Genomic DNA, 26,910 nt, shown 5'->3' with positions numbered 1-26,910 from the left:
TTTGCGAGCAGGATTTTGGAAGCAGAGAGTACAGGACATAAAAAACACTGGCAAGAACCCACCCGAGGGGTGGGTCTTTGCCAGCTTCAGGTTTGCCCACAACCAAGCATTGAAAAGTGCTGCAGAGCACTGCTTGTCACTCAGGGCACAAGTCTATCTATGCACCAACTTTACACACGTAAGAGTGTTCCAAGTGTTTCAAGGTCAGCTTGGACAGGGCTCAGAGCAATCTGGTCTAGTGGAAGGTGTCCCTGCCCATGGCAGGGGCTTGGAACTTGATGAGCTTTCAGGCTCTTTCCAACCCAAACTGTTCTGTGATTCAGTAGACAGGTCTGTAACATGCCTAATTTCAAGGGGTTCAACCTTCTAAAGCCAGCACAGCTCTGTGCCATCAGGGAGTCTTGGTGACACAAGCCTTCACTTCTCTTCAGAAAATACTAGGATGCATTCTGTGATGGAATCTCTATATCAGATAATCCAGGGCAGCCCAGCCTCTGAAAATAATGTGTTAAGTAGAACCCCCCAAATTAATTGTAATTTCTGGAATTCCTGATTTACGCAATCAAAGGAGTATATATGTCCTTCATATTTTTATACATATATAAATATGAAATTGAACCAAAATTGAAAATTATATGTGTACTTGTCTACCCCTCTCTGTCAGATATCTCTATTGCTCTTTTGACGCAGCACTAAGGGAGCTATTAAAATTAATTAAAATATTATTAAAATTATATTAATTAAAAGATAATCCTGATTGTTGGTATTGATGTTGCTTTTTCTTTCTTTTTCCAAACAGGGACTGTGAAGTGAAGGCTTCTCTCTGAGATAAAGAGGGAGACAAAAAGCAACACTTATTGTCTGGCAGACAAACCAGTACTTACACTGCTTTCTGCCCGGGGTGCACGGGGTGCTGGCTCCTGGCTTGCTGGTCATTCTGGAGCCACTCACACTGTTTCCTTATCTCTGGAGACAGGTAGAAAGCAAAGTCACCTGGAGACAGAGAGAGACATTAAACACTGGTGTTGAGGATGGTGGTTACCCACCAGCAATGCATTACATATATTTCTTATTCATTTTAAAAAAACCCAACTTCTCTCTTCTTGCTTGCTATGGAATATCTCTTGATGTTTGGTGTGGCTGCTGCAGCGCCCTGGGCTGGGAGATTTGTTATTCCAGTTTACAAACATGAGAACCATAGTTACAAGATACCAGAGGGCTGTGGGTCTTAGTCTGTCAGGTATAAACAGATTTCTTGTAACAAGGCACTTCCAGCCACACAGATGATGTTTTTTCAAGAGTTAGAAGTTTCCAGGGCTGCTGTATGCAGTTAATGGAAAAAGCAAACTGAGAAAACCTAAACATTTATTTCCAGATATTTGCTTTCTATTTAGTGCAAGACATTCCTGAATCAGTGGTTTATCAGCCCACTAGTCTAATTTTCAGGAATTTTTGCTAAAAGCTAGTTTTCCTAGAGAAAAACTAGCTTTCCTAGAGAAGGTCCATTTCTTGTCCTTGCTGGTTGGGTGTGTTTAGGATCCCTGGCTGCTGGTGATCCAGCCTGGGGTCTCCAGCTAAGCTGAGATGCAAATTTTCAAGGCATAGTCTGCACATCCCAAACTCAGCAGCATTGTTTATCCCTGAGCAAAGAATCCTATCCATCTGGTCTTTAAGTCTGCATGCAGCAACTCCAGATCTGAGCCTGAGCCATACAAGTGCCTGCTAGACATGTTATTTATGCTGATACTGGGAAGAAAGATTCGCTGGGTGTTCAAGGAGCTCCAAGGAAGTGCTGGCAGACTGCAAAGGGCCAAGAGCCTCAGCAGGACCAGACCCTATGGGATATATTGCAGATGTGAGTGGCAAGCCATGCAGGATGAGGTCAGATCCCACAGGTGAGCCCATGGAGACCAAGTCAAAGCAGACAGAAGCACAAACTCTACTTGGTGAGCCAATGTGGGATGGGATGGGATGAGGACTCCAAAGTGAACAAAACCCAGACTTACTCAACTAGGCAAACCTATGAGCAGCCATAAATGCACCAAACAGTACAGAAGATATAAAAAGAGACTAATTTCAGTGGGCCCCACTGCCCAAAGAGATGGCCATGCTAGAGCCACCTCCCGCCGCCAACAGGCAGGTAGACCAGACCTGTGAGATTAACCCCTCTGAGTTGCCCCTTCCATAACACTTTGGCTGCAGGATGTTAGACTTACTTCTGATAAAAGATGGCAGCAGTCTGCCAAAACGCAGTAAGGGCTCTTCGTGAAGCTCTCCTGGTTTATCGACCAGCTTGAAGAACACGTCACTTGGTTCGCTGGCTAGGCTGTAGATATCCTTGGCATTCACCTTCCTGCCGATGCCCAGGACAACAAAGAAGTACCCTTTGCATTTTGCATTGGTGACAACCCTCTGCAGGTACTCAAGTTCTTGTTTGTTCACTTTGCCTGTCATCATCAGGACTATGACTCTGAGATCCCGACGGTTTGGTGCACTCTCGAAAACATGAGCTATTGTGTGTTCAATTGCGCTGCCCAGAGCCCTCGTGCCATGCAGCTGGGTCATTTGGTTGTGAAGGTAGTTAATGATCTTCTCTTTGGATCCATAATCTGTTAGTGAGAACTCAGTTTTTACTGGTGGGAAGCTTGAATTGGTTTCGTGTTCATAAGGAGCTTGCTGGAGAACTGCCACTCTTGCATGGTGCTGGGATACTTTTGGTTCCGAGCTGATTTCCAGGTTACTTACAAGGTGGGAAACGTACTTCTTCATCTCGCTGAACTGCAGAGGTGTGGTGGACTCTGAGCTATCCATGATGAAGGCTATGTCAGTGTCAACATCTGTTGGGGCTGCCCTTCTGTCTCTGAATCCAAGTCTCTGGGTAACAGCACCACACATTGGACTGGGGTCACACACATCTAAGGAAGAAATATAGTAGGTTTCACCTGAAGGAACTAAAAATCACCCTCTTTTATCTTTGTAAAAATCTCTTGCATCATATGAAATACTATCAAGCCATGGACATTGGCTGGTCCATTACTTGATACCAAATTCATTTCACACCACAACACATTTAGTTATGCACTTAGAATTTTTACATGCTCCTGCGTCCAAGAGAATCTCTGAAGCACTCTGTCATAAATGGCAGAAGACCATCTTTGAGAGCATTTTGCTACCAGTATTTGGGCTGTTAAAGTGGAAACCAGACTAAAAAGGAGCTTCTCTTTACAAAGTAGAGAACCCCCAGTGTGCCTCATTCAATTTTTTGCTCAACCCAAGAACATGAATCCCTTTTCTTCATCAACAAAAGGGCTGACTCCCAGCTGGGCTTCCCTTCTGCACCACTTACAACTGACTGCTGTGTGACCAGAAGGATTTAGCACTGTCTTAGAGGAGAAATTGGATGCCTTACCCAGACAAATGTGACAAGTCAAGAGCCTTTGGATAGTTTCATTCAGTTGACTGGCACTGGTTGGAAGAACAATGGCATGGCCAACCGCTGTGTTGTTGATCTGGTTAGATGGAAACAGAAACACAGTGTTAGCAATGCTGCCTTCTCTTGTTTTCAGCTCAGAGTAAGGGAAGGCAATGCACAACTCTCAGAGATTCTCTGCTCAGCACAGTGGCCTTGGTGGATCCCATTTGGAGGAGCCTCATGGCCCTGACATGTGTTAGTGGGACTAGTTTAGAGTCACAAACTCCAAGAAAAGGATCAAGTGCTTGAACCAGTGCTCAGTGTGCTCGTCTGGGGCTTTTTTGTGGCTTTAAATCTCTGCATGTCCACTCTCCTTCTGCCAACAATGCTAATGTACTTCCAATTTTCCCACCCTTTGCCTTTTCTGCCAGACCTTTCTCACTATGGAGACTCCTTCCTTCTGTTTCATACCACACCTGGCACCCTGGAGCTATGGTCTGGAATACAAATGACTCATGATAACCTCAGTAGTGTTTCACAGCACGCGGTGTGGTGACTGTGGAATTAGGATTTCTCTCCCAATAGGCATGCTGGGTGAGTTTGGCCAGCAATGCTTTCTCAGTGCTGAAGCACTTGAGAGGCCTGTGGAAGCCAGCCCCTCACTGCCGGTACGATCCAATGCCATCAGTCTCCCCCACAAACCAGACTGAGGTCATGAGCAGAAAAGGAAAGAAAGGGTGAACGACCCCAAACCTCCAGAGCTCTGCTGAGAACCGCATCCTGCCTGCTGGTGAGGAACACGGGTATGACCCCGGCATCGTAGAGTTTCAGCACGGCGTCGTTGAGCTGCGGGGAGGCTCTCGTGTCCCCGTTGCTGAAAAAGACAGCCACCTTCCTCATAAGGAAGCCACTTCGGGCACGCTTGAAGGTATTCCTGGCCACGAAGGACATGGCAGTCTCCAGGCTGCGTGGTTTTGTGGTCAGGGTTGCCTGGAAGTTTTGGATCTGCTGGAGGAGGCTGGATTTCTTCCTGGCATCAGCAAAGCGGATCTCTGTGGTGACCTCGTTGTTGTAGGTGACCAGAGCCACCCGGGCACCACGAGGACAGTTGCTCTCAGCGATGGTTAAGTTGTTGACGACTCTGAGCACAGTTTGTTTCATCCTATTAAAAACTTCCCTGCCCACGCCCGAGGAGGTGTCGATAGCAAAGGCAAGCTCCGTTGGGAACACAGGGCACTCCTTGGGACCTGCCAGGAATGTGCATTGGGAACAAATCAAGCCTCAAACAGCTGTCAGGGTGCAAGGACCACGTCCTCAGCAGGGGTAAATCATTCATACCATGCATGTGGGAAGGGCAACAATTCTGGCACACGGTCGCTCTGGGGTTTAAAGGGCTGAATGCGACTTACCATAGCAGCAAGCTGTGGAAAAGATGGAGAGAAAAAACAGCATGGTCAGTGCCAGTCATGTAACATGATGGGCAAAGAAGGGTAGAGAAAGGGACTTAGCAAAGCGCTGATGTACTCACGGCATTTGTCTTTGATGTTCCGCACAAGCGAACAGTGCTGCACAAAATAAAAGGGAGGGAGAAAGGGGGGAAAAGGAGATATGTCACACAGCCAACAAAGGGTATTTCAAAACAAGAGAGAAATTATGCCACACTTACATCTCTGGATTCTCCTTTATCGCCCTTAAGCCCCTGTTTAAAAAAAAATAAATAAATTCAGAGCAGTGTGTATTTTCAGGGTGCCACATGAACACTGTCAGAATAATCATTTAACTACAGGTTATGCAGAAGCCAAGGGAAAACCTGTCTGTTTTCATCTGTGTTTCCAGCACAGGGGGAAGTGCTTTCCCATGTGGGGAATAAACATAGCTGAGATGAAACCCAAAAGGGGGGTTTGAACTAGATGACCTTTAAGGTCCTGTACAACCCAGACCATTTTATGACTTTTTGTTTCTATAATTTATAATGCTCTAAGTTCAAGTCATCTTGGCCTTTTTAGGATGCTCTGTGCTAGCCAGTTTTGGTCATGGACTATATCCTGTGTGGGGTGATAAATGATAAGGAGCTGAGAATGTCCTAGAAGGAATTTTAAGGGGCATATTGCCATGGGGAAATCCTAGTGCCTGGTAAGAATGTGTCTCTTGAATTTTTCCTTCGGTTTGAGGGTGGGTAAATATTTATCAGTGATAAACAGCTAGTCAGAAATTTAGAGTCACATCCAAGACAAATAAAGAGGGATTTGCCCAACTTGAAATCAGCAGGAGGACGTGATGGGCTTATTTTTCAATGCCTGGCACCAATAGGGATCACCACATTTCTCAGTCAGGATTCTCTCCGAGGGTGAAGCCAGAGGTTCCATCAGCAATGCCACGAACACTTACTGATGGTCCAGGATATCCAATCTCTCCTTTCTGACCAGGTGCCCCAGGTTCTCCTGCGTCTCCCTAGAGACAAAGAGAAGTTCTACCTGTGAACGTCTGCAGGATTGCCAGGAGCACTTGGGGGAAAAGATGTGTACATCTTTTCAGGGTGTTCATGCCGAAGGGAAAAGCTGTGTCACGATCCAACTTACTCTGCGGCCTCTGTTTCCTTTTGGGCCGGGGCCTCCAGCAACACCACGGTCACCAGGTCCACCCTGGTTGGGGAAAAACACAAATTACAGCTCTAAATCTGCAGGATCATGGTTACATTCCTTGGAAAAGGAATGCATAGCTCATGGGCTGCACCCTACCTTGGGCCCCGGGTAGCCTACGAAGCCGCGTTCTCCCTGAAACAACAGAAGGGTTTATTTGAATCTGTTTTACAAAATGCCCTTCTCCATCTGCACTGGGGACCTTGGCAACTTCCTTGTCTTTGTTAAGGAGTTGGGCATGCTGAGCATACACCTACCTTTCTGCCTTTAGGACCTGGGCCACCAATTCCATCTCGTCCATCATCACCCTAAAATTGGAAAGCCAAAGTTGTTAATATGAAGTCATATATAAATAGCTGAAACCCCACAGGTCCAACAGCATCAATAGAAAGAACCCACTCAAGCACAGGCCTTTGAGAAACTTTTCTTTAAGTGTTCTCAAAGGTGTGAGGGCGTGGCCACACTTACCATCTCTCCTCGTGGGCCTGGCTGTCCATTCGGCCCTTTGAGTCCTGGGTTTCCAGGCTCACCCTGTGAACAGGAGCATCTGTTAAAGCATGTGCTGGAACTCCAGGCAGCTCTGAGCCTCTCCCACCCCATCAGCGCTGGTTTCTTTACATAGACCAGTCTGCAGTGGCCCTTGTGGCAGAGAGGCACGGCTGGACCTACACAGCCAGCAATTCTGCCAAATTCTTGCTCTTTAGTGGGACCTTTAGTGATTTCAGGAAAGATAAAATCATATGGAGGGTCTAGAGAGATCCAGCACAACAACCTTCCCATGTGGGCATCATCTGAAAATCTGCCCAGTTACTTGATTACTTTTGCCTCTCTGTTTGATGAAACAGGAGCCTAATGAGGCAACCAGAGCACTGACCTTGCTTCACTCCACACTGGACAAGCCCAAGAGGTTCGTCTCATATATTTTTTTAAGCTCATGCAAAATCCAGAAGCTTTTCAATGCTGTTTTGGTTGCTGATGCCAAGTGCTCATGAAGACATACCTTCTGTCCCAGGGGACCGATCCTGCCACGCTCTCCTGGGGTTCCTGGAGGTCCACCACCAGCCTGGAATGGAAATGGGGAGAGGCATGTTGTCAGGAAAACTTGAGTGCCAGAAACCAGGGAATGAGGTGACCACAGAAATCGTGTATTGACTAGTAGGGCTGGTGCCTCTCAAAACACCTTAGGAAATTCAGAAGTCCAATTCATGGCTGGGAAGAGCTGGATGTCCAGCTCAGTTCAACAAAAATGTCAGCAGCAACCTCACATTGTCCTTAGAGAACCCCCCAGGAAAGCAGGAGGGGAAAAATCATGGGGAAATGCAGGATTATCTGGCTTTATGTCCATGTAGTAGGAGAGAGAAATAAGTACATGGGGGCCCCCAGGAAGCATGTGAGATGGTTATGCTCTGGCTTCAGAGGGTGAAAGGTCACAGAAGATGCCCTGCCAGTCACTCAGGGGTGTTTTTGAACTAAAATGGCAAACCATAACAGGCCAAACGCTGAAGTCCTGACCCCTCTGTGGTTGCTTTTAACTTTTTTCTTCCGTAACTCTTGATCAAGAAATCTTTAGTGTAAGTTGAGAGGAGAATCATGCTGGAAGAGTGTGTTATAAGAGAGTGGAACAGAGTTGGAGCCCTAGGGAATGGAAAGACACATTGACTGAATCTTGTTAGTTCAACAAGGATATAGCTGGGTCAATGTCTGAGAAGCAGCAGCAGGCTTACCCTGGGTCCAGGAACACCCTGCTCTCCTCTTATGCCTGGTGTGCCAAGCTGGCCAGGTGGACCCTGCATGGAGAGAAAAGAGACACTGTCAACACACACAGACAGAAACACACCAAGACCCCAAAGAAAGCAAATGCTGCAGTGCCTGAGAGATGGTTTGTAAACTCATCACACTTGGGTGGTGTGAATGCTCCAGGCTTGATGTCCCTGGGAAGCACAGCCTGGCCACAGCACACCCAAAAATACCCAAACCCTGACAGTCCCTGTTCATGAGACTCTTTGGGTAAGTGGTTGTGATGAAACAACACAGCAGCACCATGAGGCAAGACACTTGCTCTGCTGCAGACTCACTGACCTGAGGCCCTCGCATGCCTTGTTCTCCAGCCGGTCCCGCCTGACCGGGAGCGCCCGCGGTGCCCTGGAAGTACAGAACAGGACAGTGCAGGTTGGCACGGGGGGACATGGTCAACATCATGCAAAGGGAAAGGAGACCTCAGGGCATTTACAACTGCACAAAGAGCAGGGAAGAACAGATTTTTTTTTTGGGGGGGGATGGTGTTTGTTTCTTTTCTTGGTTTGGCTCCTTTTTCAGAATATAGTTATAGCAGAGAATAAGCACAGCATGGGTGGGGTAATTTGCCCCCCTACAATCAATAGGCATCAACCTCCTTTATGCTTTGACCCTGTTACACTGCTCCAGCAGCACATGGAGACAAAACATCTGACCAGGGAATGCTGCAGAGGACGGGCAGCCCCAGAATGGTTGGTTCTGCACCCAGTCCAGCTAGAAGCATACATGGAGATGAGCCCGAGCAGGAGGAGCAGGGAAATCTGGGGGAGAGAGCAGGCAGAGAGGGCCCATCTCTTGGCACATGTCTTTGGGTGCTGTGGCTACCTGGTCCATGGTGTGGCAGGAGCCCAAGGTGCTGCCCCCATCACCACTTACCTTAACCCCTATCTGTCCCCTTCGTCCTGTCATACCCTGGAATGGAGAAACAATGAGGCTTGTTACTGGAATATGTAACCACACGGTTCTCTATCACTTTTATGTCCATGTATCTATGCTGTTCTGAGTCCAAAATTAAATCTGAATTGTTTAAACTACTGGGGAGAGAGGGAGACAGAAATCTGGATGGCCAGCTGTCTCTAATCAAACTTTGGCATGTTTTCTCCCTCCTCACATCTCCCAACACTCCACCACAGAGGTGTGTTGCTCCCTCAAGTATGCAGGAGCGTGTCACCATCCCTGGGATGGGAGCAGGGAAGGCATCTCCAGATGTTCCAGTCACACCAGCTCCAGTTTGGTTTTCGCCTTTTCAAAACCAGCAGCCAAATGTAGATGCATATCACAGGATCATGGAATGGTTTGGGTTGGAAGGGACCTTCAAGACCCTAATTCCACTCCCCCTGCCATGTTGTTCCAAGCCCCGTCCAGCCTGGCCTTACATAGAAATCAGTTGCAGCTCCACTGATCTGAGCACTGAGTTATTTGCATGCGAATAAATTCAGGGTTAAACCTTTAAAATCCCTACAACAAGCAGGGAAGCCCCCAGGCTTTTTCTTCTTGAGCTTGGGTGGGGTTGTTTTTTTTTTGCTTTGTTGGTTTTTGTGGTTGCATCCCTGATGGTTGTGAAACAAAGTACATGGAAGGGGAGGAGGGAAAAAATTTTTGTCAATCTAAGCTTGGCCCCTGCTGAGTGGGGGTCTGGCAGCTCACCTTCCTCCCGACTCCACCGTCTTGGCCCTTGAGCCCTGGCGGTCCTGGTTCTCCCTAAGGGAAAAACAAAACTCAGGTGAGAGCCCTGAGATGAGCAGGCACTGGGAAAATATGTTCAGCTCAAAAACTGGATCCTTTCATGTTCTCACACATTACTTAATAGTCCTGCATTGGTGAGAATCCTTCTATCAAGTCACAGAGACTTTCCATCAAGTTTCTGAGCCAACACAATTTGACATCCCTATTCTTTGGGAAGTGCCTTCTGACATTTTAAGGTGCATTTTTATTCTGAGCTGATTTTAAAACATATGATTTTTGAAATTTTCCAAGGAGAGTGTGTTTTGGGTTTTTTTTTTCCAATGTTTCAGGTGAATCAGGAGGTTCAGATTTGGTATCATCTAAACAGTTCTCCATTTCTGTATATGACCTACAAGAACATATGAAGTTAATTTCCATATGCAAAGTTGTTTTCAGTGAAAATATCAAAAAAGACATTGTAAAATAACAATTTTTTTTGAAAAGGCACCTTTTACACAAAACATCTTCTAAACTGACATCTTCACAGAGAAAGTTGCAAACTAGAAGCATTTTCTAGTGGAAAAAAACCCCATTCCATCTGATGAGGCATGATGAGTTTAAGAAACCTGCACAGTTTTGACAGCACCCTTTTCTCATACTTTCTCTTTCCCATCCTATTGTAAAAACCAAAAAAACAACACAAGACAGCAAAGAAATTTTACCATTGGTCCAATTTCACCCTTTTGGCCTCTGGAGCCCCGTTGAGTGTTATCAGCTCCCGAATCTCCCTGAAAGCAACAGAGCAATGAGAAACATCTGTGTAAGTGGGACATGAAAATCGGGCATCATAAACTGCTCTGCTAGAGCTCAGGACCAACTTTTCTTTTTTGTTTTTCTTTTTTGACTGAAATAGATGAAGTATTATTGCTGTTTTCAGTCAGACACAGCTTTTCAAGGGAGAAATAATAATACCAAAGAAGGGGAGGAAGGGGGATTTTAATATAGTGAAACAGTGATTGACAGGTTGGTATCAAGAGGCATGTGGTGCCCACATGTCACCTCCCAGTTCCTGCTCTGTCACTGGACCTGCCACTGTCAAGCACCATTTAATAAGCCTGAGCTGATGACCCCCAGGAGTGGTGGGAAGTGGGTGGAAAATCAAGCAGATGTCTCAGCAGTATTTACCGGATCTCCACGGACCCCACGGTCACCTCGCTCTCCTCGTTCACCTTTAACTCCCTTATCACCCTGCAGGAAGACACAGAGGGTTGGGAGAGCAGCCCTTGCCTGTCAAAAGCATCTCTGCCCAGGCCCTCAGCCCTGAGGGCAGCGTGATGGCTTTCCCCCCTCCCCTGGCTCAAATCCACCTTGACACCATCCCTTAGCCCCACTGTGATTAAAGCCTACCCTCCTGCCGGGGTATCCCTTCTCTCCAGAGGAGCCGGGCAAACCCTTGTCTCCCTAAAAAAAGAAAAATATTTTAGCATATTTGCCACTTCCAAAGTGCTCCTTAAACACTTCACTGAAGCATCTTGTTATAAGGAGTAAAGCAATTAAAATGACTGACCTCTTCTCCGTCAATACCATCCAGGCCCATTTCTCCCAGTTCACCCTGTGGAAGAGAGGCAAAGGGCAAATGCTCACTGAGGGAAAAGGGAACAGGGAGGGGGATCCTGATGTGTCCATACATTCATGCTCACCGCCATGGCATGAGGAAATAGCTCCCTACCTTCTCTCCTGGGAATCCCCGAGAACCCTAAAGAGATCAGAAAAGGGAGTTACTCCATTTTTGCCCAGTTCATTGCTGTGGGAGGTGGTGGAGAAAGGACAGCTGGGCTTGGTGGCAGACCCAGAGCCAGGACCAGGGCATTGCCTATTTCCTCTTATGCCAATATTTTTCTTCAGCTGCCTCCTCAAGGCTTGTGCCAAGATAAAATATGTGGATTGTAGGGTTAATCCAGCTGATCCAGTAAAACAGCTCACTCCTTAGCCACAACTCTTTCTCCACTGACTTTTTTTTCTCCCTGCATCCATTTTTATATTAATCTAGAGTCAGTCCTGGTGCCTTTGACAAGGTTGGACAGATTTTTAAAGAGACTCAGTATCTCAGCTGCAACTAATGGGCTTGGTTCATGCATTCCTTTTCTCCCTGACAGAGGATCTTGTGGTCAGAGCAAATGGCAGGAAACATCCCCTTAATTTCACTGAATATTTTCCATAAATATTACATGTTTCCCCACCTTTTCTGGCTGCTGTCCTGAACAATTAGCTCAAGGTTCCTCTCTAAAACTGCAGCCATGGCTCACTTGTCTCCATCCACACACTGTCCCAGCTCTGAGCCACTTTTTGGTGTTAAGAACAGATCCATCTCTTCCCAAATCTTTCCCCCAGAGCCAGACTGCAGAAAATAGATCATCCTTGTCTTAGATTGAGCCTGGGTGTCTCTGGGCTTCCTTTTTGCTCTTCACAGCAACACTAAAGCCACGACTCGTGCTGAAAGCCTCGGTGCTTGGCCAGGTGGACACCACCACTGGAGGGGACATGGCAGCTGTTGTGTGACCTCCTAAAGCAGCAGGAGTTGCCCTTGGTGGACTCCCACCCACTGGACTCTGGGTCTGCTCCGTGCAGGCTGGTGCCACACATACCTTTGTTCCTCTGTGCCCGGGACATCCCTGGAAACCTTGTGTCCCGTTCACACCCGGTGGTCCACGCTCACCCTGTTGCATGCAGGGGGAAAAGCAATGGTCAGGGTTTGCCTGCTAAGCGAGTTTCTGTGGCTAACTGCCACAGGAGGTGGCTTGGAGGCACAGGAGCAAATGGAACATCAGGTTTTGCCTGATCACCCCACCAGCTCCTGCCCGCAACTTTCCTCACGTGGAGACCAACTGCAAGTCTTTGTCACTGGGAGAGAAACATCCTTCCCAAACTCTCAGCTATGAAAGAGCTTTATAAAACTTCTCTTTCAAAAATAAAATTACAAGATGAAACCCCCAGAGCTCTGCATAGGCATCTAATCCCACCCTGACCTCCAGGCTCCAGGAGAGCATTGCCTTGCACGCAGTGTCTCACTGCAGCACTTGGCCCCAGCCTGGGCCATTGGCCTCGGCTTCACCTCCCGGGAGTGATGCCTCGGGGATGTTTGTTACAGGGCTGACGTGGGATTCATGAGGAGTTTGGATGAAGCAGTGCTAGTAAGAAGTCATGGGACTCGTGCTGTCTGCCATGTGATGGAAACACCCCTCTTGGTTCCCTCCTTGTACTACCTCAAACCTTTCAGCTGCTGGAAAACTTTGGCATAGGCTGCAGCTTTGATGAAGCTGGGGATTTTATTTGCCTTGGAGAAACAGCACAGACCTGGATCACATCAAGTAATGGGAGTTCTTCCCCCCGTCATGCTTCTCCAGCTCTCAAGAAGCTCCTGACTGACTTTATCCCAGGAGCAGCTGGGACCTGAGTTGCTACTCAGGCTACTGGGAGGGGGGACCTCAAAGTTCTGCTTTCTGTCTCTTCTAATCCACACCCACATCCCCAGCAGAAAATATTTAGTGGAAAAGCCTCTAAATGCTTTGCTATAGTGCCTGAGCAGGGACAACCACTCACCGGTCCTCCTTCATCACCAGGATAGCCCCCGTATCCAAGATCACCTGTGACACCCTAGAAGACAACAGAGAGGATTATGCATTTCTTTCATAGTTCTGTGATTGATATTCCAGATTTCCCTAGATTTGCACAAAGCAGCTACTTGGTCATCTGAGTAAACAAGTTAATGAGAGAAACCATCTCCTTTTGATGTCCCAAAATCTTTCCACAAGATGCTTCGCCTCCTCCTTCCAGCCACTCCTCCCTGCCCTCTTGGGTGTTTTACAACACAGAGGCTGTGAGGAAAGAGAAGAAGAGCAGCTCTCAACCCCCAGGCCCGGGGTCAGTTTTAAAATGAGGAATGATCCCCTCGTTAACATCACCCACTGTGGGTGGAGATGATCCCCTCGTTAACATCACCCACTACAACCTGCCCATCACTCACCCAAGACCACTGGGGTCCCTTGCACAGGGACCCTTTATCCCCAGATGAAATGACCTACCTTTGGTCCTATGCGGCCTGGCAAACCTCTGTCCCCTCTCTGTCCTGAACACTTGCACGGGACCTTGCAGCACGTCCTCTCTGCAATGTTGTCCTGCAGCAAACAACACAGGACACAACATGAAGATGTAAGAAACTTGGCAGAGCCCCATAACTCCTGCAAGGCTGCGGGACTGCTCCTGTGACAAACATAACATTGACCCAGCAGCATTTTGGGGTCCCTCTGCCTTGAAACACCCCCAACAGCAAGAGAGGGAGGTGTGTGTTGGCAGACTGGTTAGGTTACATGGTTAGCAAGAAGAAACCAACGCTGTATTTTGGACATCAGAAGGAGGGTTTAGATGGGAACTGTGTGGGGCAGAATTCACAGAGTGCATTTAGTAGGAGATCAGTCCCCAGAGCAGCGCCTGTCACTGAAGAGAGAAATCTCAGCTCCAAAGAAACCAATCCAGGTTGTGGAATAGGCCACAAGAAAGTTGTGGCACTGAGTAGCTCACCAGCAACACACAGGCTGAGAACCATTTGTGAGTATATAGTAAAGAGAAAAAAAAAATTCAAAAGAAAGATATGGGCCCAGAGAAATTGCAGCTGGTTTTTGCATCATCCGATGGAAAGAAAAAAAAAATCACTTTCATTGCCAAGTACATTGCTGGCTGCAAATGCTTCCTGCCAGCTTTGCACATTTACATTTTGGAAGGGTTTTCCTAGGCTGAATTACTTGGGGATGGGCTGAAGACTAGCTTTTATCCCAAAACCCAAGGTTCACTCCCAAGTGGCTGCACTTTGATGTGCGGAGAAGGGCTTAGCAAGATTACCACAGGGATCAGTGGTTAAGCCCAATCTTATTAAATCTACTGCAAAAGGACCTCAACCATGCTGGTAGCAGATGAGAAACTGGGGGGAACTGGACATTCCAAGGTTGAGAGCAAATAGCCTAACAGACTCAAGAGGGTCTATGTATATGGGAGGGCAGTAAATCTTGAAGAAGAAAGAATCATGGAATGGGTTGGATTGACAGGGATCTTAAGGGATAACTCCTTTGTCTGTCAAAAGCACGTCTGAAATACAGTGACTTACTGTTTGTTTGCTTTTTCAGATTACATAAATATTAAGTAGGAACTAACTAAACAGAATCAGCTTGGGGAAAGAAACCTAGAAAGCAGAGAAGCTCTAACACTGGCCAGGTATGACAGGGCACTGCCATAAGGTTAAAAACCCCAACAGTATAAATATAGGCAGAGGGCAGATTTTTGACACGGCAGCTTTTGATGGTGTCTTATCCCATCCCGCTCGTCTGGAGCGGTAGGAGACCAGGCAGTGCCATGATCTTTGTTTGCTGTGGCATCTGTAAGAAGAGCTGATGTGAGGCAGGGAGGGGGGAGGAGCAGAGCCAAGAGGGTGTAATTCAGCCACGGTTCAGCCCTGCAGGAGATCCAGCCATGGGCTTCCCTCCAGCATTACAAGGCAGCGCTGCCTGTGCCAAGTTACTTACGAGCTGCTCTGCCAGCTCGAAATCCAGGTCCAGCAGATTAACTCTGAGAGGTCTGTTGTAGGTGAACCCACGGCCGAACTCCAGCTGCATCACTCTGTCAAAATTGCTCACTCGGTCCAGCCCCACGAAGATGAGAGCGCTGACACCTGAGAGGGGGGAAGCAGAAGGGGCTTTGGGATGGGGCGAGGTGCTCTGCAGAGCCTGCACACCCTCCCCGGTGATGACACATCCTTATCCACCTCTCTGATTGCAAAAGGAGCTTATTTGACTGAGAACAGGCACATTCAGTGTGAGTTACCCACGTGCTTAGGCAGGCAGCTAAATATCACAGGAAGGCAGTGAAGAACAGCCAGTGCCTGTAGAACTCATGAAATCCTTATTCCTTACTGCCCAAAGACAGTGGATTCATGAGAAATGGGCCACATGTAAACATGGACTATAATCACTGCCTTGAAGAGTAAAAGGTTTACCTTCTGCATGCAAAGTAGATGAAGCAGCTTCCAGCTGACTTATTGGGTCATCTGCACCATCAGTAAAATGAATTATGACCTGGGAGAGAAATAAGTTTATATCAGAAAGTTTCGGAAACACAATCAAAGTGCAACCTGAAGGGCCTTTTTTCCAGGGGATGCTTCGTCTGAGAGGAGATGGGGAAACTGCTGTGCCTTTTCCAGGCCATGTTTTTTCCAGGGATTTCTGTGCCAGGTTCCCGCGCACTGTCTCATGCAGGTGTTTGTTGCTAGAGCACGATCAGGGAAATATCTGGAGAGCAATAGTTTGCAGCCAAGCAGTGGTGATGGGCACTGGCTGCAGCGATGCTCAATCAACTGTCAGGACAGGACCCTGACAATGAAGTGGGAGCGCAGGAAACAGGCAGGGTTTAGGTGACCAAATTTATGGTGAATAAATTTACTTATTTAACAAATAATTTTAAGTTACGAGTTTACAGTCGCCTTTTTTTTTTTTTTAAATACACCAGAAGCCAGCTTCCCTGGCCAACACCCTCCCAGTGGCCTTGGATCTGACTCACCTTGGCGCTGCCGGAGGGCGAGGACCTGAACTTGCTGAGGTAGGCTCTCAGCGTGTCCGCCGTCAGGAGGTAGGGCCCGCGGCCGCGCATGTCCCGGAACCGCTCGAACAGCTCGGGCTGGTACTCGGAGAAGTCCAGTCCCTCCACGGGTCCCCCCTGTGCCTGGGCCATGATGGCCACCCTGACGTTGGGTGCCTGACTGCCAGTGCAGCTGATCCTCTGCATCTGCGTTATCCTGTTCAGCACGGACTCGACCCGGGACTCCAGACCTCTCTGGGAATTGAATATATTTTGGCCGGGCCCAACATCCGTGACATCAAAGCCAAGTATCACATCCAAGTCACAATCTGAAAGGGAAATGCAGAGAGAGAGAAGAGCATCATTGAGCAATGTGATGATTGTTTTTCAAGTAATGGCTTTTTTAGTCACTCTTTTAGTCACTAGTGAAGACATTCTGCATCAAGAACTGCCAGCACTTGATACACAAGTTCCTTCTATTTCCTTTCATCATAGCAATGATAACCTGAAAAAATTTGCCTTTTATTAATTTTAACTTTTTTTTCTTTTTTTCTTTTCATTGGGAGGAGCTGCCTAAACCAAGTCCAAGAGAAATTTTCATTTTCACCAGGCAGTCAAGACTGCTCCTTTTTTTCCACTGCGTGAAAACCTGTCAGTACTTGCACAGTGTACCTATACCCTTTGCCTGTGCTTGAAGTGACAGTCCTCCAGCCTCAGGGATGCAGAGGGAGGTGACAACAAGGTAACTGATCCCAAATCCCTGAAAGGTGTAGCTAGGATTTATAGGAGATAGCTGGGAATTAGAGAAGAAACAGGATTTGAAGATGCTCGGCCCAAGCCAACAAGGTGATGCACAGTCTGCCTTTCTGCTGGAATATTTAGTGGGGGCGTGGAATCACCCTGCAGCCACCAAGCTGCCCGTTGGTCTGGAGCATGGGGAAATCAGGCTGCTGGATGTCTTTCCTCAGGATTTAACATCTTCTTCTCCTACATAGGCTTTCAAACAGGGAGGTGTTTGAATTCTCTTTGATATTAGTCCCACTGGTGCTGCACTTGGGAAGCGCTCCTGGTTACCACCAGCAGTGGTTTGCTTTTCCCTGCACTCAGCTTTCATTCTCAGCTGGAGCTGCTGCTCAGCTCAGGGCTGCTGTGACTCTCCAGCTTCTCCAGCAGTTCAGGTGACACCTCTGCTCAATGCCAGAGGGCTGAGCTGTGTTCAGCCATGCTGGGAGTAGGACTGGCTGTAATGTAGTAAGTAAAACCAGCTGCTGGGAGTCAGATCTGACAGCAATACCAGCTCACTTACTCACCGCAATTCCCCTGTGTGGCTTCTGAAGCAGCCGAATCATGGGATTCCCTCTTAAGGCAATTCTGCCTTAATCTACAACCACTCACGCGCTGGCTTTTCCTCATGTACTTGTTGTGAGATCCAGTGGGCACCCTGGACGGTCTGGCAAGAAAAATTGTCTTCCCCCTCCAGTGCCTAAAGGGTTTATGAGAGAGCTGGAGAAGGACTTTGGGCAAGGGCATGGAGTGACAGGGCAAGGGGGAATGGCTTCTCACTGCCAGAGGGCAGGGTTAGATGGGATATTGGGAAGAAATTCTTCCTGGTGAGGCATTGGCACAGTTTGCCCCATTTCTGGAACTGTTCGAGGCCAGGTTGGATGATGCTTGGAGCAACCTTGTCTACCAGAATGTGTCCTATGACAGGAAGGTTGGAACTATATGATCTTTGGGGTCCCTTCCAAACCAAACCATTTTAGAATTCTATGATTCTGTGATTTCCAGCACACTTTGTATGCCCGAAAGGCCAAGAAGTCCAATTAGCTTGTAATAGACACCAAGGGCAAAACAAGGACCATCACTTTTCATTTTGGCACTGAATAAGTTTGTCTGTTAAGATGATACTGTTATCATGTCCCTACACATCTGGGAGAAAGGAGGTGAGACTTAGTCCAAAGGCAGCTAAATAAAAGACCCCCTTCGAGACAGTGATAGGAGGCCAGTGATTTAGTGCCTGACTGTCACATCTGAAATGAATTTCACCACGATGGCACCTCTGTGGTGATGCTACACCATGTTACACACACAAACAGGCAGCTCTCGTACCAAAGGTTTGCAGTCCCCCACCACACTCATGAAGGAGGAATGAGCCCATGCTGCACCTCAGGCTGCAGGCAAAGCACAAGAGTAGAATGGATAAGTCCATCAAAACACTTTGGATATTTAAAGCCACCCTTGGGAACGACCTCAGCACATTACAAAAGAATTGTGCTTACCTCTTGTCACCTCTGCTACTCCTGGGCACAGTGTCTCCTCCATAGCGGCTTCCAGTGTGACCAGGACCTGCTCATTGAGCTCAGACAGCTCCTGGGCTGTGGATGCTCTGAAGCTCATGGCGCTCTCACTGGCCAGCATGCTGACTTCCTTCAGGTCAATGTTTCTCACGCCCACTGCGAACACCTTTACGCCTTTCTGCGTGATTTCCTGGGAGGCCCTCGGCCCGTCATCCGTAGACGTCCCGCCCGTGACGATGAAGGCGATCTGGGGCACCCTCTGGTCGATTCGGCTGCCGGCCTCCTTCACAAAGTGTCTTTCCTGGATGTGCTTGATGGCTGCGCCAGTGTTTGCCACTCGCCCGCCTTTGTAGATGACTTTGTTGATGGCATCTAAAATCTGAGGTTTGGTGGAGTAGTCCTTGAGGAAAAACTCGTCGGTGACATCTGAGTTGTACTGGGCCAGTCCTACCTGGATAGAGTCCCCATCCCTATAAATGGCGTCCACCACAGAGTAGACAAACTGAAGAACTTCTTGGAAGTTATCTCTCCCCAGATTGATGGAGCCATCCAGCAAAAACACAATGTCAGCCTGCTTTTTACCTCCTGAAAAAATCACAAAGCAAACACAGTTGTTAACAGTTGTTTGCAGCATCTATAATATTTAAGTGGCTTAGTGCTTTGTGAAGCATCACTTTGCAAGGTGAAGTTTCTCTCTCCTTTCTACCACTTTAGTTTCATTGACCCTTGGCAGGATTTTACATCCACACAAGAAGAAAGATTTTGTATAACACTTCATACAGCATTACTTGTTTTTGTGACAGACACCCTTATCTCCTTTCTAATTTAATTCCATTCTTTCCTATGCTCAGCAAGATGTGTTTCAACGTGTTCTTTTTATCCATGTGACTAAAGGGATGGGAATCAAAAGGTGTAATCATGGAATCATTTTCACATTGTACAGATACAATCTGTGCTCTGTTCAGAAAAGTCTACAGGAAGAATACCAGCCTTACCAGGTAAGAATGGTCCAGGTGTTTCTGTTGTAGGTATTGGAAGCTCTTCAAGAATCCTCTGTACCCTCTTTTCTAAAGTTGAGAGTCCTGTGAAGTCCTGTACCACAAGCACACGCTCAGGATCGTTGGTAATGATCTGCAGCTGGTCCCTGTCCACATTCCTGGCTCCAACACCCAGGGGTTTGATGTTTGTTGAGGTGATCACATTAGCAGGTCTGTTCACGTCATCCTGGGACCGGTCTCCGAGGATGACGACGAGGTGCTGGGGCACTCCATCTTCTATCCTGCTCCCCGCAGACTTGATGAAGTGGTTCTTCACCACGTAGTCCAGGGCTTTGCCAGCGTTCAGGGGGGAGCCCCCTCTAAGCCTCAAACGGCGGATGGCTTGCAGGACAGCATTTTTGGACTTGTGGGTCTTCAGGTAGAACTCAGAAAAGACATTATTGCTGAACTGTGCCACCCCGATTCGCACTTTGTTTGGCCCCACTTCCAGCTGCTGAACAATCCTGCTGATGAAATCCCGAATGTGAGCAAGCCCCTCAGGCCTAACGCTGTCCGAGCTGTCAATGAGGAAGACAACGTCCTTTTCCTCACCAGAAACATCTGCGGGGAAGCAAGAAGAGAGGAAATTATTGGTGTGCCAAAGCCTTTGCTGAAGCTTTGCTGGAGGATTTCCGCGCTATCTGCTCTCGTGTGAGGTAGAGCCACACAACATATTTTAGCCAACTTTAGTTATGGTGTTCTGGGAGCCCTCTCCAGAAGGGCTTGTGTGCAAGTGGGCATGTGTGTGCTAACAGTCTGCCTGATATTTGAAGCATGCATCACTTAGAGCCTTATCTGTTTTGTTTATTAATGCTCTAATCTGGATTTGTCAATGTTTCCAGTTTTATGTCTGTTTCCTAGAGAGCTGCTAGATGGGAATAGGCAACTGTACACACTGCAGAATTTGAATTGAAAACCGAAATAGGCAATGTATTGACTTGAAAATTATAAATTATATGTACTTTAGGTACTCGAGTAGAATTTCCACCTATCTGGAAGTTTCCTTCCAAGACTGTACATGTGCTGCACATTTGCTTTTGTCTAAGGAAAACCTCAACTTAAGGGAAGGCTTTTTGGGCAACATTTACTTGAGTAGCAACTTGGAGACAGCCAGTCCTGACAGCACCTTACCTATGGGGGGTTGCACATCTCCCAGCAGCTGCCTGATTTGGTCCACAGTCAGGGTTTCAATAGGAGTCAGCAGCTTCTGCTCGAGGCTGGGCAGTTCCTGGAAGCTGGAGACTTGGAATACATAATCAGGACTAAGGGAAATCTGTACCATCTCCTCAGTATCCACATTCTTTGCTATCATCAGAGGTGCCACCCCCACTTGTTTGACTTGGAGCGATGGATTCTCGAAGTCATCGTCGGACTTGCGGGAGGAGAGGATGATCAAAAACTGAGGGACACCCTCCTCGATGCGGCTCCCGGAGGGCCGGGTGAAGATGGTCTTTGCCACAAACTCAAGGGCCTCCCCCACGTTCACCTGCTGGCCACCCTTGGACCGCAGCTGCCTCACAGCGCTCTGCACCTCGTCCTTGGTGGAGTGGGTGTTGAGCAGGAACTCCACGTGGGGATGCTCGCTGAACTGGACCACCGAGATCCTGGTGGTGTCAATGCCCACGTCCAGGCTGTTCACTATCCTCGCGATGAGGTCGCGGATGAGGTAGAACTCCTGGGCGGCGTAGCGGGAGCCGTCCACCATGAACACAACGTCCCTCCTCACACCCGCTGCGGGAGAGAAGGCAGAGATCAGAAGGTGCACCAGGCATTGCTCATGGAAAGCAGCTAAGCTCGTCATCTACACCACTGCCTTTGGCCATGGGGAGGATGCTCCTTGTCTCGTTGCCTGTGATTATCTCCTGGGAGCCCCAGCAGCCAGCTGTGAGTCCAAGACAGAGACAGGGCCAGTCTGCTAGGCACATCCCCAGGGAGCAAGAACAGCAACTTCCAGAGCAAAGGAAGCAAGAGGGAGCAGGGGACACTTGGAACAATAACTCCTTGTGGGATGTCCACCCAAGGAAACATATCCTGGTGATAGTCCTTACTCAGGGCAGGTTGCTAGGCAGCCTGGGGTGGTTTTACACTCAGAACTACCCCTCTTTCTTTGGGTTTATCCTCTAGGAAAGTTTCTATCCTATTATTCTCTCAGCTTCTGCCTTTCCAGGATGACTTTTTGATTCCTAATTAAGTATTTTTTGCAGTGGTAATTCAGGTCAGAGCTTGAATTATCACAGTATATCTCACTGATAAATGAAAATAGAGGAAGGTGGTCTGGCTTAGGAACAGACAGAGTAGGATGGTGAACTGCTAAGGGACTGATCTGGGTTACTCTTCATCTCAGGCATACACTGGTTGTATTTCATTCTGAGTGAGACCAGAAATGGAAGATCTGATCCTTTTCCCGTTGCCCACTTCAAATTTCCCTTCCCCTGGTGAATGAGGGTGGCAAACATAAGAAAAATCAGCATGTCTTACATATAACAGAGAGCTGACCTTGATTTATAGCAGTGTGATGGTGTTCCTGTAGCATCTAAATGATGCAATTTCCACTCCAGAAGGAATAGCATGGATTTAAAATCCATCCATTTAAAATAAGATTAAGGAAATAGCATTCACTTTTTGGGTCTTCCATGTGGATATAGCGTGGACCACCTTGAGAGACTGGGCTTAAAGGTGGCTCAGCTTAATTACACAGCTCCTACCAACCCTAAGTAGTGCACCAACAGTGAGACCAAGATTGACTGGGAGTCTTAGCCGTGACCATCTTTGCTTTTCTTGGTTTGTGTTGCAACCATGATGTTACTAAACATCATATTTTGCTGCTGGCTCTTGGTGCAGACACAAACATCTTCTCACCTGGGCTGGGAGATGTAAAAACCAGATCAGGGGCAAGTGACTCTATCTCTTTCTTGGTCAGCTGGATGACTCTGTTCGAGACGACCTGCTGCACCGAATCCAGCTGGCTGAAGTCGGGAACAGAGATAGCAAAATCCGGTAGGAAGGAAATGGTCTGCAGTTCTGTGAGGTCAGCATTTCCAATCCCAATGCCGAAGGGCACTGTGCCACTCGTCTTCAGGACCACCGAGGGCCTCCTCACGTCGTCCCGGGACCGGTCAGCAGTCAGCAGAATCAGGAACTGTGGGACACCCTCTGCTATCCTGCTGCCACTCGACACTGTGAACACATTCCTGATGAGATAGTCGAGGGCTGCTCCAGTGTTCAGAGGAGATCCTCCCATAACCTTCAGCTCCTGGATGGCACTGATGAGATCTGCTTTCTCCTCGTGGGTGTCGAGCAAGAACTCAGGTTGTATGATGTTGCTGTACTGTACGACAGCGACGCGGACCTTGTCACGACCGATGTCCAGGCTTTCAACAACTCTTTGGACAAACGTCTTCAGTAAAGGGAAACCTCTTCTGACACCATCCGAGCCATCGATTAGAAACACCACATCCTTCTTCTCACCTCTCTCAACTACTGTTTGAGACAAGTAAGGGAAGGGGGGAATAAGTGAGATGCTGTTTTGCAGTGATTAATATTCTCCGCGTACATCGAACCAAAGGAGTACAAAAGCTCGGGGAGGAGAAAGTAAGGTGTCAGGACAAGTGGTTCAGTTCCTTTGCCATCGGATGCAATCTCTGGTGAAGAGGCAGATGGGTGGAAGTTGGTGGAAACCACAGTGCAGTGGATGCCATGCCTTACCCACCGGGTCATAGAATCACAGATTCATAGGAAATAGGATGCAAAGGGACTCTGGGTGCCATCTCCTACCTGAGGCTGGGAGAAGCCATCTGCTCCCAAAGGAGCTGGGAAGTTGATATTTGGCTTTGCAATATGCAGGAGGAGGCTGGGGCATCAGGAATATTTTGCTCGCAGCAAACTCTGAGTCTCTGGATGAAATGACATATTGCAGGGAGTGCTCACGGGGAGATGGTGAAGAGAGGGAGAGAAGAGCTTTTCTGAGGTACCACTGGACTTAGAAATAAATACTTCTGCACATGCCCAGAATAAAAATAAGAAATAGCTGGAAAGGACATTCAGCTGAAAATGCTGAAATGATCTTCTAAAATGTTAGATACTGTGGGGGTGGGGGGGGCAGGAGTTTGTTGTTTGTTTGTTTGGGGTTTTTTTGCTTGGTGGTTTGTTTTGGTTTTTTTTACTATTTTCAGGCAGGAAAAAAGAAAAGTTAATTCTGACCAAACATTCTTTATTTAAAAAAAAAAAAAAAAAAAGAAAAACCTCCAAGACCATGAATTGTCAAAGATCAGAGAATTATTGATGGATTCTGCTACTGATCAGCAGAATTGCAAAGCTTTGGCTTAACCAAGCAGAAAACATCCCTGTCTCTCAAACACACCAACTGCTGGACAGCATTCCCAAAATATCTTGGCAGGAACATGATCTGTCTCTCTGAAGAAAATCTTAAATATCTGCTTTATGAATGCTAGACATATAAAGAAATAACAAGGGCAGTTGAATTCTTAATGCAGACTTCAGATCAAACATTATTTAAGAGGACTGTTGGAAACCTGGTGGATTAATGCATAGGACCAGAACATTAATATAGGTGGGAAGAAGGAGCAGATGTTGCCTGGTGTGTCCCAATTTCATATACTTCCTCTAAAATTCAGGAGCAGGAAAAAGTCCTATTAAAAGTGTCTAGATAGTGGATAAAGAAGAAAAAAATATGGACACTCTAACGAAGTGTCTCTCTTTTAGCCAAGAATACTAGGAAAAGTGGGTGGATGCAACTATCAGTGAGCTAATAGCACAATTATTAATAGTCTTTGGTGGTCCAAGGGATTCAAAATGATCTTGACATGACACAAATGGTTTGAAAAGGGAGGGTGGAATTCAAGAGCACTAGCTGCACAAGTCTTTGTTGAGGCAGAAACTGCACAAATATGAGAAGGGTAATGAATCTGCATGGAAAGGGTGGGGTAAGAGATGACCAGGGGATGCGATTGTTGCACTCTGGTCATTTGGATCAGGCTGATGTTGGAGAGGAAAGGGTAAAAATGCAGAATAAGATCTACAAGGCCTACCAGGGTAGATTGAATGAGCTGGGTACAGAGCTGGTGACATGAAGACAGAGACAAGATATGCATGGCACACAAAACACGGGAGCGAGCTGACATCTGTATCCTTCTCGAGTTCAAGGAGATGTAAAAGGCTTAAACTGTGACTAAGGAGGTAGAAGTTTGACATTAAGGGAAAATGTTTATTGATATAGATCAAAGGGATTGAACAGATTGATTATGGAGGCTGGGAAATCTCCACCAGAGGGTTTCCGGAACAGATTAGACCAATGTCAGCTGGTTCTGGACAAGAAGATCCTGTTGGGAGCAAGGGCATGTAGCAGATGGCACTTTGAGGTCCCTTCCAGGCCTATTTCTTTTTTATGTTTCTATGATTCTAAGTCCATCTGCTCAGGACTTTTATGAAGAGATGATGTGGATGTTATTACACTTTCCCTTGTCTCCACCCTCTATTCGAAGACAAGGTAATGCTCAAATTAGGGCTGCCTCAGGAAATCACACAGCTCTACATTCATAATTTCCAGCACCACAGACTGAATTTATAATTATGGCAGTGTGATCCTCTTTATGATTCTTTTTTTAATATTCTTCAATTAATCCATCTCATCTACTGAGCTTCAACCATAATAGAGTCGAGAGCATCTAATTTATTGGTGCATAGGAACAAAATCTAGAAACTGCCATCGTATCCTGTAAGAAACAACAGAGCAAGAGTGAATCCAGTGCTCTGCAGTGCTCCTTACACACTACCACTCCTCCAGAAAAGGGAGGATGGAAAAAGAAATCAAGACAAGCCTGTATCTGCTTCTTCTAGCCCTTGCCCAGCACTGCACATCAATTACCGCACTGTCTCTGAGGCAATGACTCCTTCTTATTTCAGGTTTGTACCCACGTAACAGCACCAACTGCAGCTCTTCCAGCTGAACAAAAGGCCTTTTCCTTACTTATCTTTAAAATTCAATTTGAACTTTAATACTTTGCTGGATCAGGGTCTGAGGAGAGGAAAATCTAAGTGCAATAGCAGTTTCTACATAATTGTTTCAAACACCACCAGACCCAAGTGCCTCAGTTGCCAATTGAGATGGGGCAGGTAAGTAATTTCTTTTAGCTTCTTGGAAACCCCAGGGCTCCCTATACCTGTTGGCTGAAGCTGGACAGTTTTCAACAGGTTCACTACGTTTGGCTGAAACTCTGAAATCCGAGACAGGGACTCGACGTTCACAATGAATTGAGGGGCAGAAACGATCCTTTCCAGCTCTACAAGGTCGGCATTTTTGGCTTTGATAGCAAAGCTCACAACTCCAGCTTGCTTCAGAACATCTGATGGTTCCTCCACATCGTCAGTTGATCTCCCAGCAGCGAGGAGGACCAAAAACTGAGGAACCCCTTCTTCGATCCTGCTTCCAGCTTCCTTGACGAACAGCCTCCTTATAGTTTCATCAAGTGCAGCTCCAATGTTCAGTTGCTTCCCAGTTTTAATCTTCATCCTTTTCACTTTGAGAAGCATATCTTGCTTAGATGTGTATTCAGCAAAGTCAAATTCAACTTGGATGGTGTCACTGAATTGAGCTACTGCTACTCGTGTGGCATCAGCACCCACGTTCAGGTCAGAAATGACTTTGTGTACAAAATCCCGGACGGCAGGAAAGCTACCCAAGAGGTTGGCTGAGCCATCAATCAGGAATAAAATATCTTTCTTGCTTTCTAGAATAAATTCACAAATGAAAAGAGGGGGAAAAGAGATATGAAGGCATTTTTCTCCTTACACATCAACCTAGAAACTTCTCTACAAGTCAGCTGGGTTTCAATCTTTCAATATTCTCATTTACCAAAGTATTCCAAGTCTACAGGATTAAACAGCCCCTTTGACTTATTTATCTGAGGAAGAAAGTTAAGCAAGAACACCCCTATCCTAAGATCCAATAAATTCAGGCACCAGACAGACATACCACATATTGTATCACATCAGATCATGTCATAAATTGGCTGATCCAGTGATGTTTAAGGTCTAGCAATATGTCAATAATACAAGCACAAAGTAAAACAGTAGTGTCGGGAGTTTTTTTCTATTTAAAAGCTCAGTAGACAACAAATAGAGATTAGTTTATACACACATACACAAAGCATTTTCTCTATCTTCTCCCATTTGCATCACAAGGAACATCTAAAGCCATAGGTGAGTTATGACTTTCAGAGGAGAAAAAAACTTTTACCTGTTTCCATCTGATGCCCTTTTAATCTCATTGAATACCCAAGATAAACCCAAGCATCTCGTATCTGTGTGTCTTAACATCTTTCATAATAATCTTGATGGTCTTTCCATAATAACCAATCCTGGTTGTTCTTATATCTTCATAAGCACACAGCCACAATAATGGAATTAGTGAGAAAATACCTGTTTAA

The 26,910-nt window shown here is 46.9% G+C and overlaps 1 protein-coding gene across 2 annotated transcripts in view; it reads right to left on the bottom strand.

Annotated features, from left to right (window-relative positions):
* The window catches only part of COL6A3 (collagen type VI alpha 3 chain), a 52,380-nt gene that overhangs the window by 10,913 nt on the left and 14,557 nt on the right, over nt 1–26,910 (bottom strand). For both annotated transcript variants that reach the window (XM_018084472.3, XM_018084475.3), the window contains 33 exons: nt 25,645–26,211; nt 22,325–22,945; nt 20,597–21,196; nt 19,424–20,026; nt 18,411–19,013; nt 16,114–16,460; nt 15,554–15,632; nt 15,084–15,229; nt 13,593–13,685; nt 13,111–13,164; nt 12,156–12,227; nt 11,240–11,266; nt 11,078–11,122; nt 10,918–10,971; nt 10,696–10,758; nt 10,233–10,298; nt 9,493–9,546; nt 8,722–8,757; nt 8,131–8,193; nt 7,776–7,838; nt 7,052–7,114; nt 6,520–6,582; nt 6,309–6,359; nt 6,151–6,186; nt 5,992–6,054; nt 5,801–5,863; nt 5,079–5,111; nt 4,941–4,977; nt 4,822–4,833; nt 4,166–4,659; nt 3,410–3,509; nt 2,217–2,915; nt 885–993 (listed from right to left, as the gene is read on the bottom strand). In XM_018084472.3, the coding sequence (XP_017939961.2) occupies nt 885–993; nt 2,217–2,915; nt 3,410–3,509; nt 4,166–4,659; nt 4,822–4,833; nt 4,941–4,977; nt 5,079–5,111; nt 5,801–5,863; nt 5,992–6,054; nt 6,151–6,186; nt 6,309–6,359; nt 6,520–6,582; nt 7,052–7,114; nt 7,776–7,838; nt 8,131–8,193; nt 8,722–8,757; nt 9,493–9,546; nt 10,233–10,298; nt 10,696–10,758; nt 10,918–10,971; nt 11,078–11,122; nt 11,240–11,266; nt 12,156–12,227; nt 13,111–13,164; nt 13,593–13,685; nt 15,084–15,229; nt 15,554–15,632; nt 16,114–16,460; nt 18,411–19,013; nt 19,424–20,026; nt 20,597–21,196; nt 22,325–22,945; nt 25,645–26,211 (6,079 nt within the window). The remainder of the gene's footprint in view (nt 1–884; nt 994–2,216; nt 2,916–3,409; nt 3,510–4,165; nt 4,660–4,821; nt 4,834–4,940; nt 4,978–5,078; nt 5,112–5,800; nt 5,864–5,991; nt 6,055–6,150; nt 6,187–6,308; nt 6,360–6,519; nt 6,583–7,051; nt 7,115–7,775; nt 7,839–8,130; nt 8,194–8,721; nt 8,758–9,492; nt 9,547–10,232; nt 10,299–10,695; nt 10,759–10,917; nt 10,972–11,077; nt 11,123–11,239; nt 11,267–12,155; nt 12,228–13,110; nt 13,165–13,592; nt 13,686–15,083; nt 15,230–15,553; nt 15,633–16,113; nt 16,461–18,410; nt 19,014–19,423; nt 20,027–20,596; nt 21,197–22,324; nt 22,946–25,644; nt 26,212–26,910) is intronic.

Source organism: Manacus vitellinus, unplaced genomic scaffold (genome assembly GCF_001715985.3).
Source record: "Manacus vitellinus isolate BGI_N305 unplaced genomic scaffold, ASM171598v3 scaffold_71_pilon, whole genome shotgun sequence".
NCBI classification, from domain to species: Eukaryota; Metazoa; Chordata; class Aves; order Passeriformes; family Pipridae; genus Manacus; species Manacus vitellinus.
The sequence above is the reverse complement of the archived record's forward strand: the minus strand, read 5'-3'. Positions and strand labels throughout refer to the sequence as shown.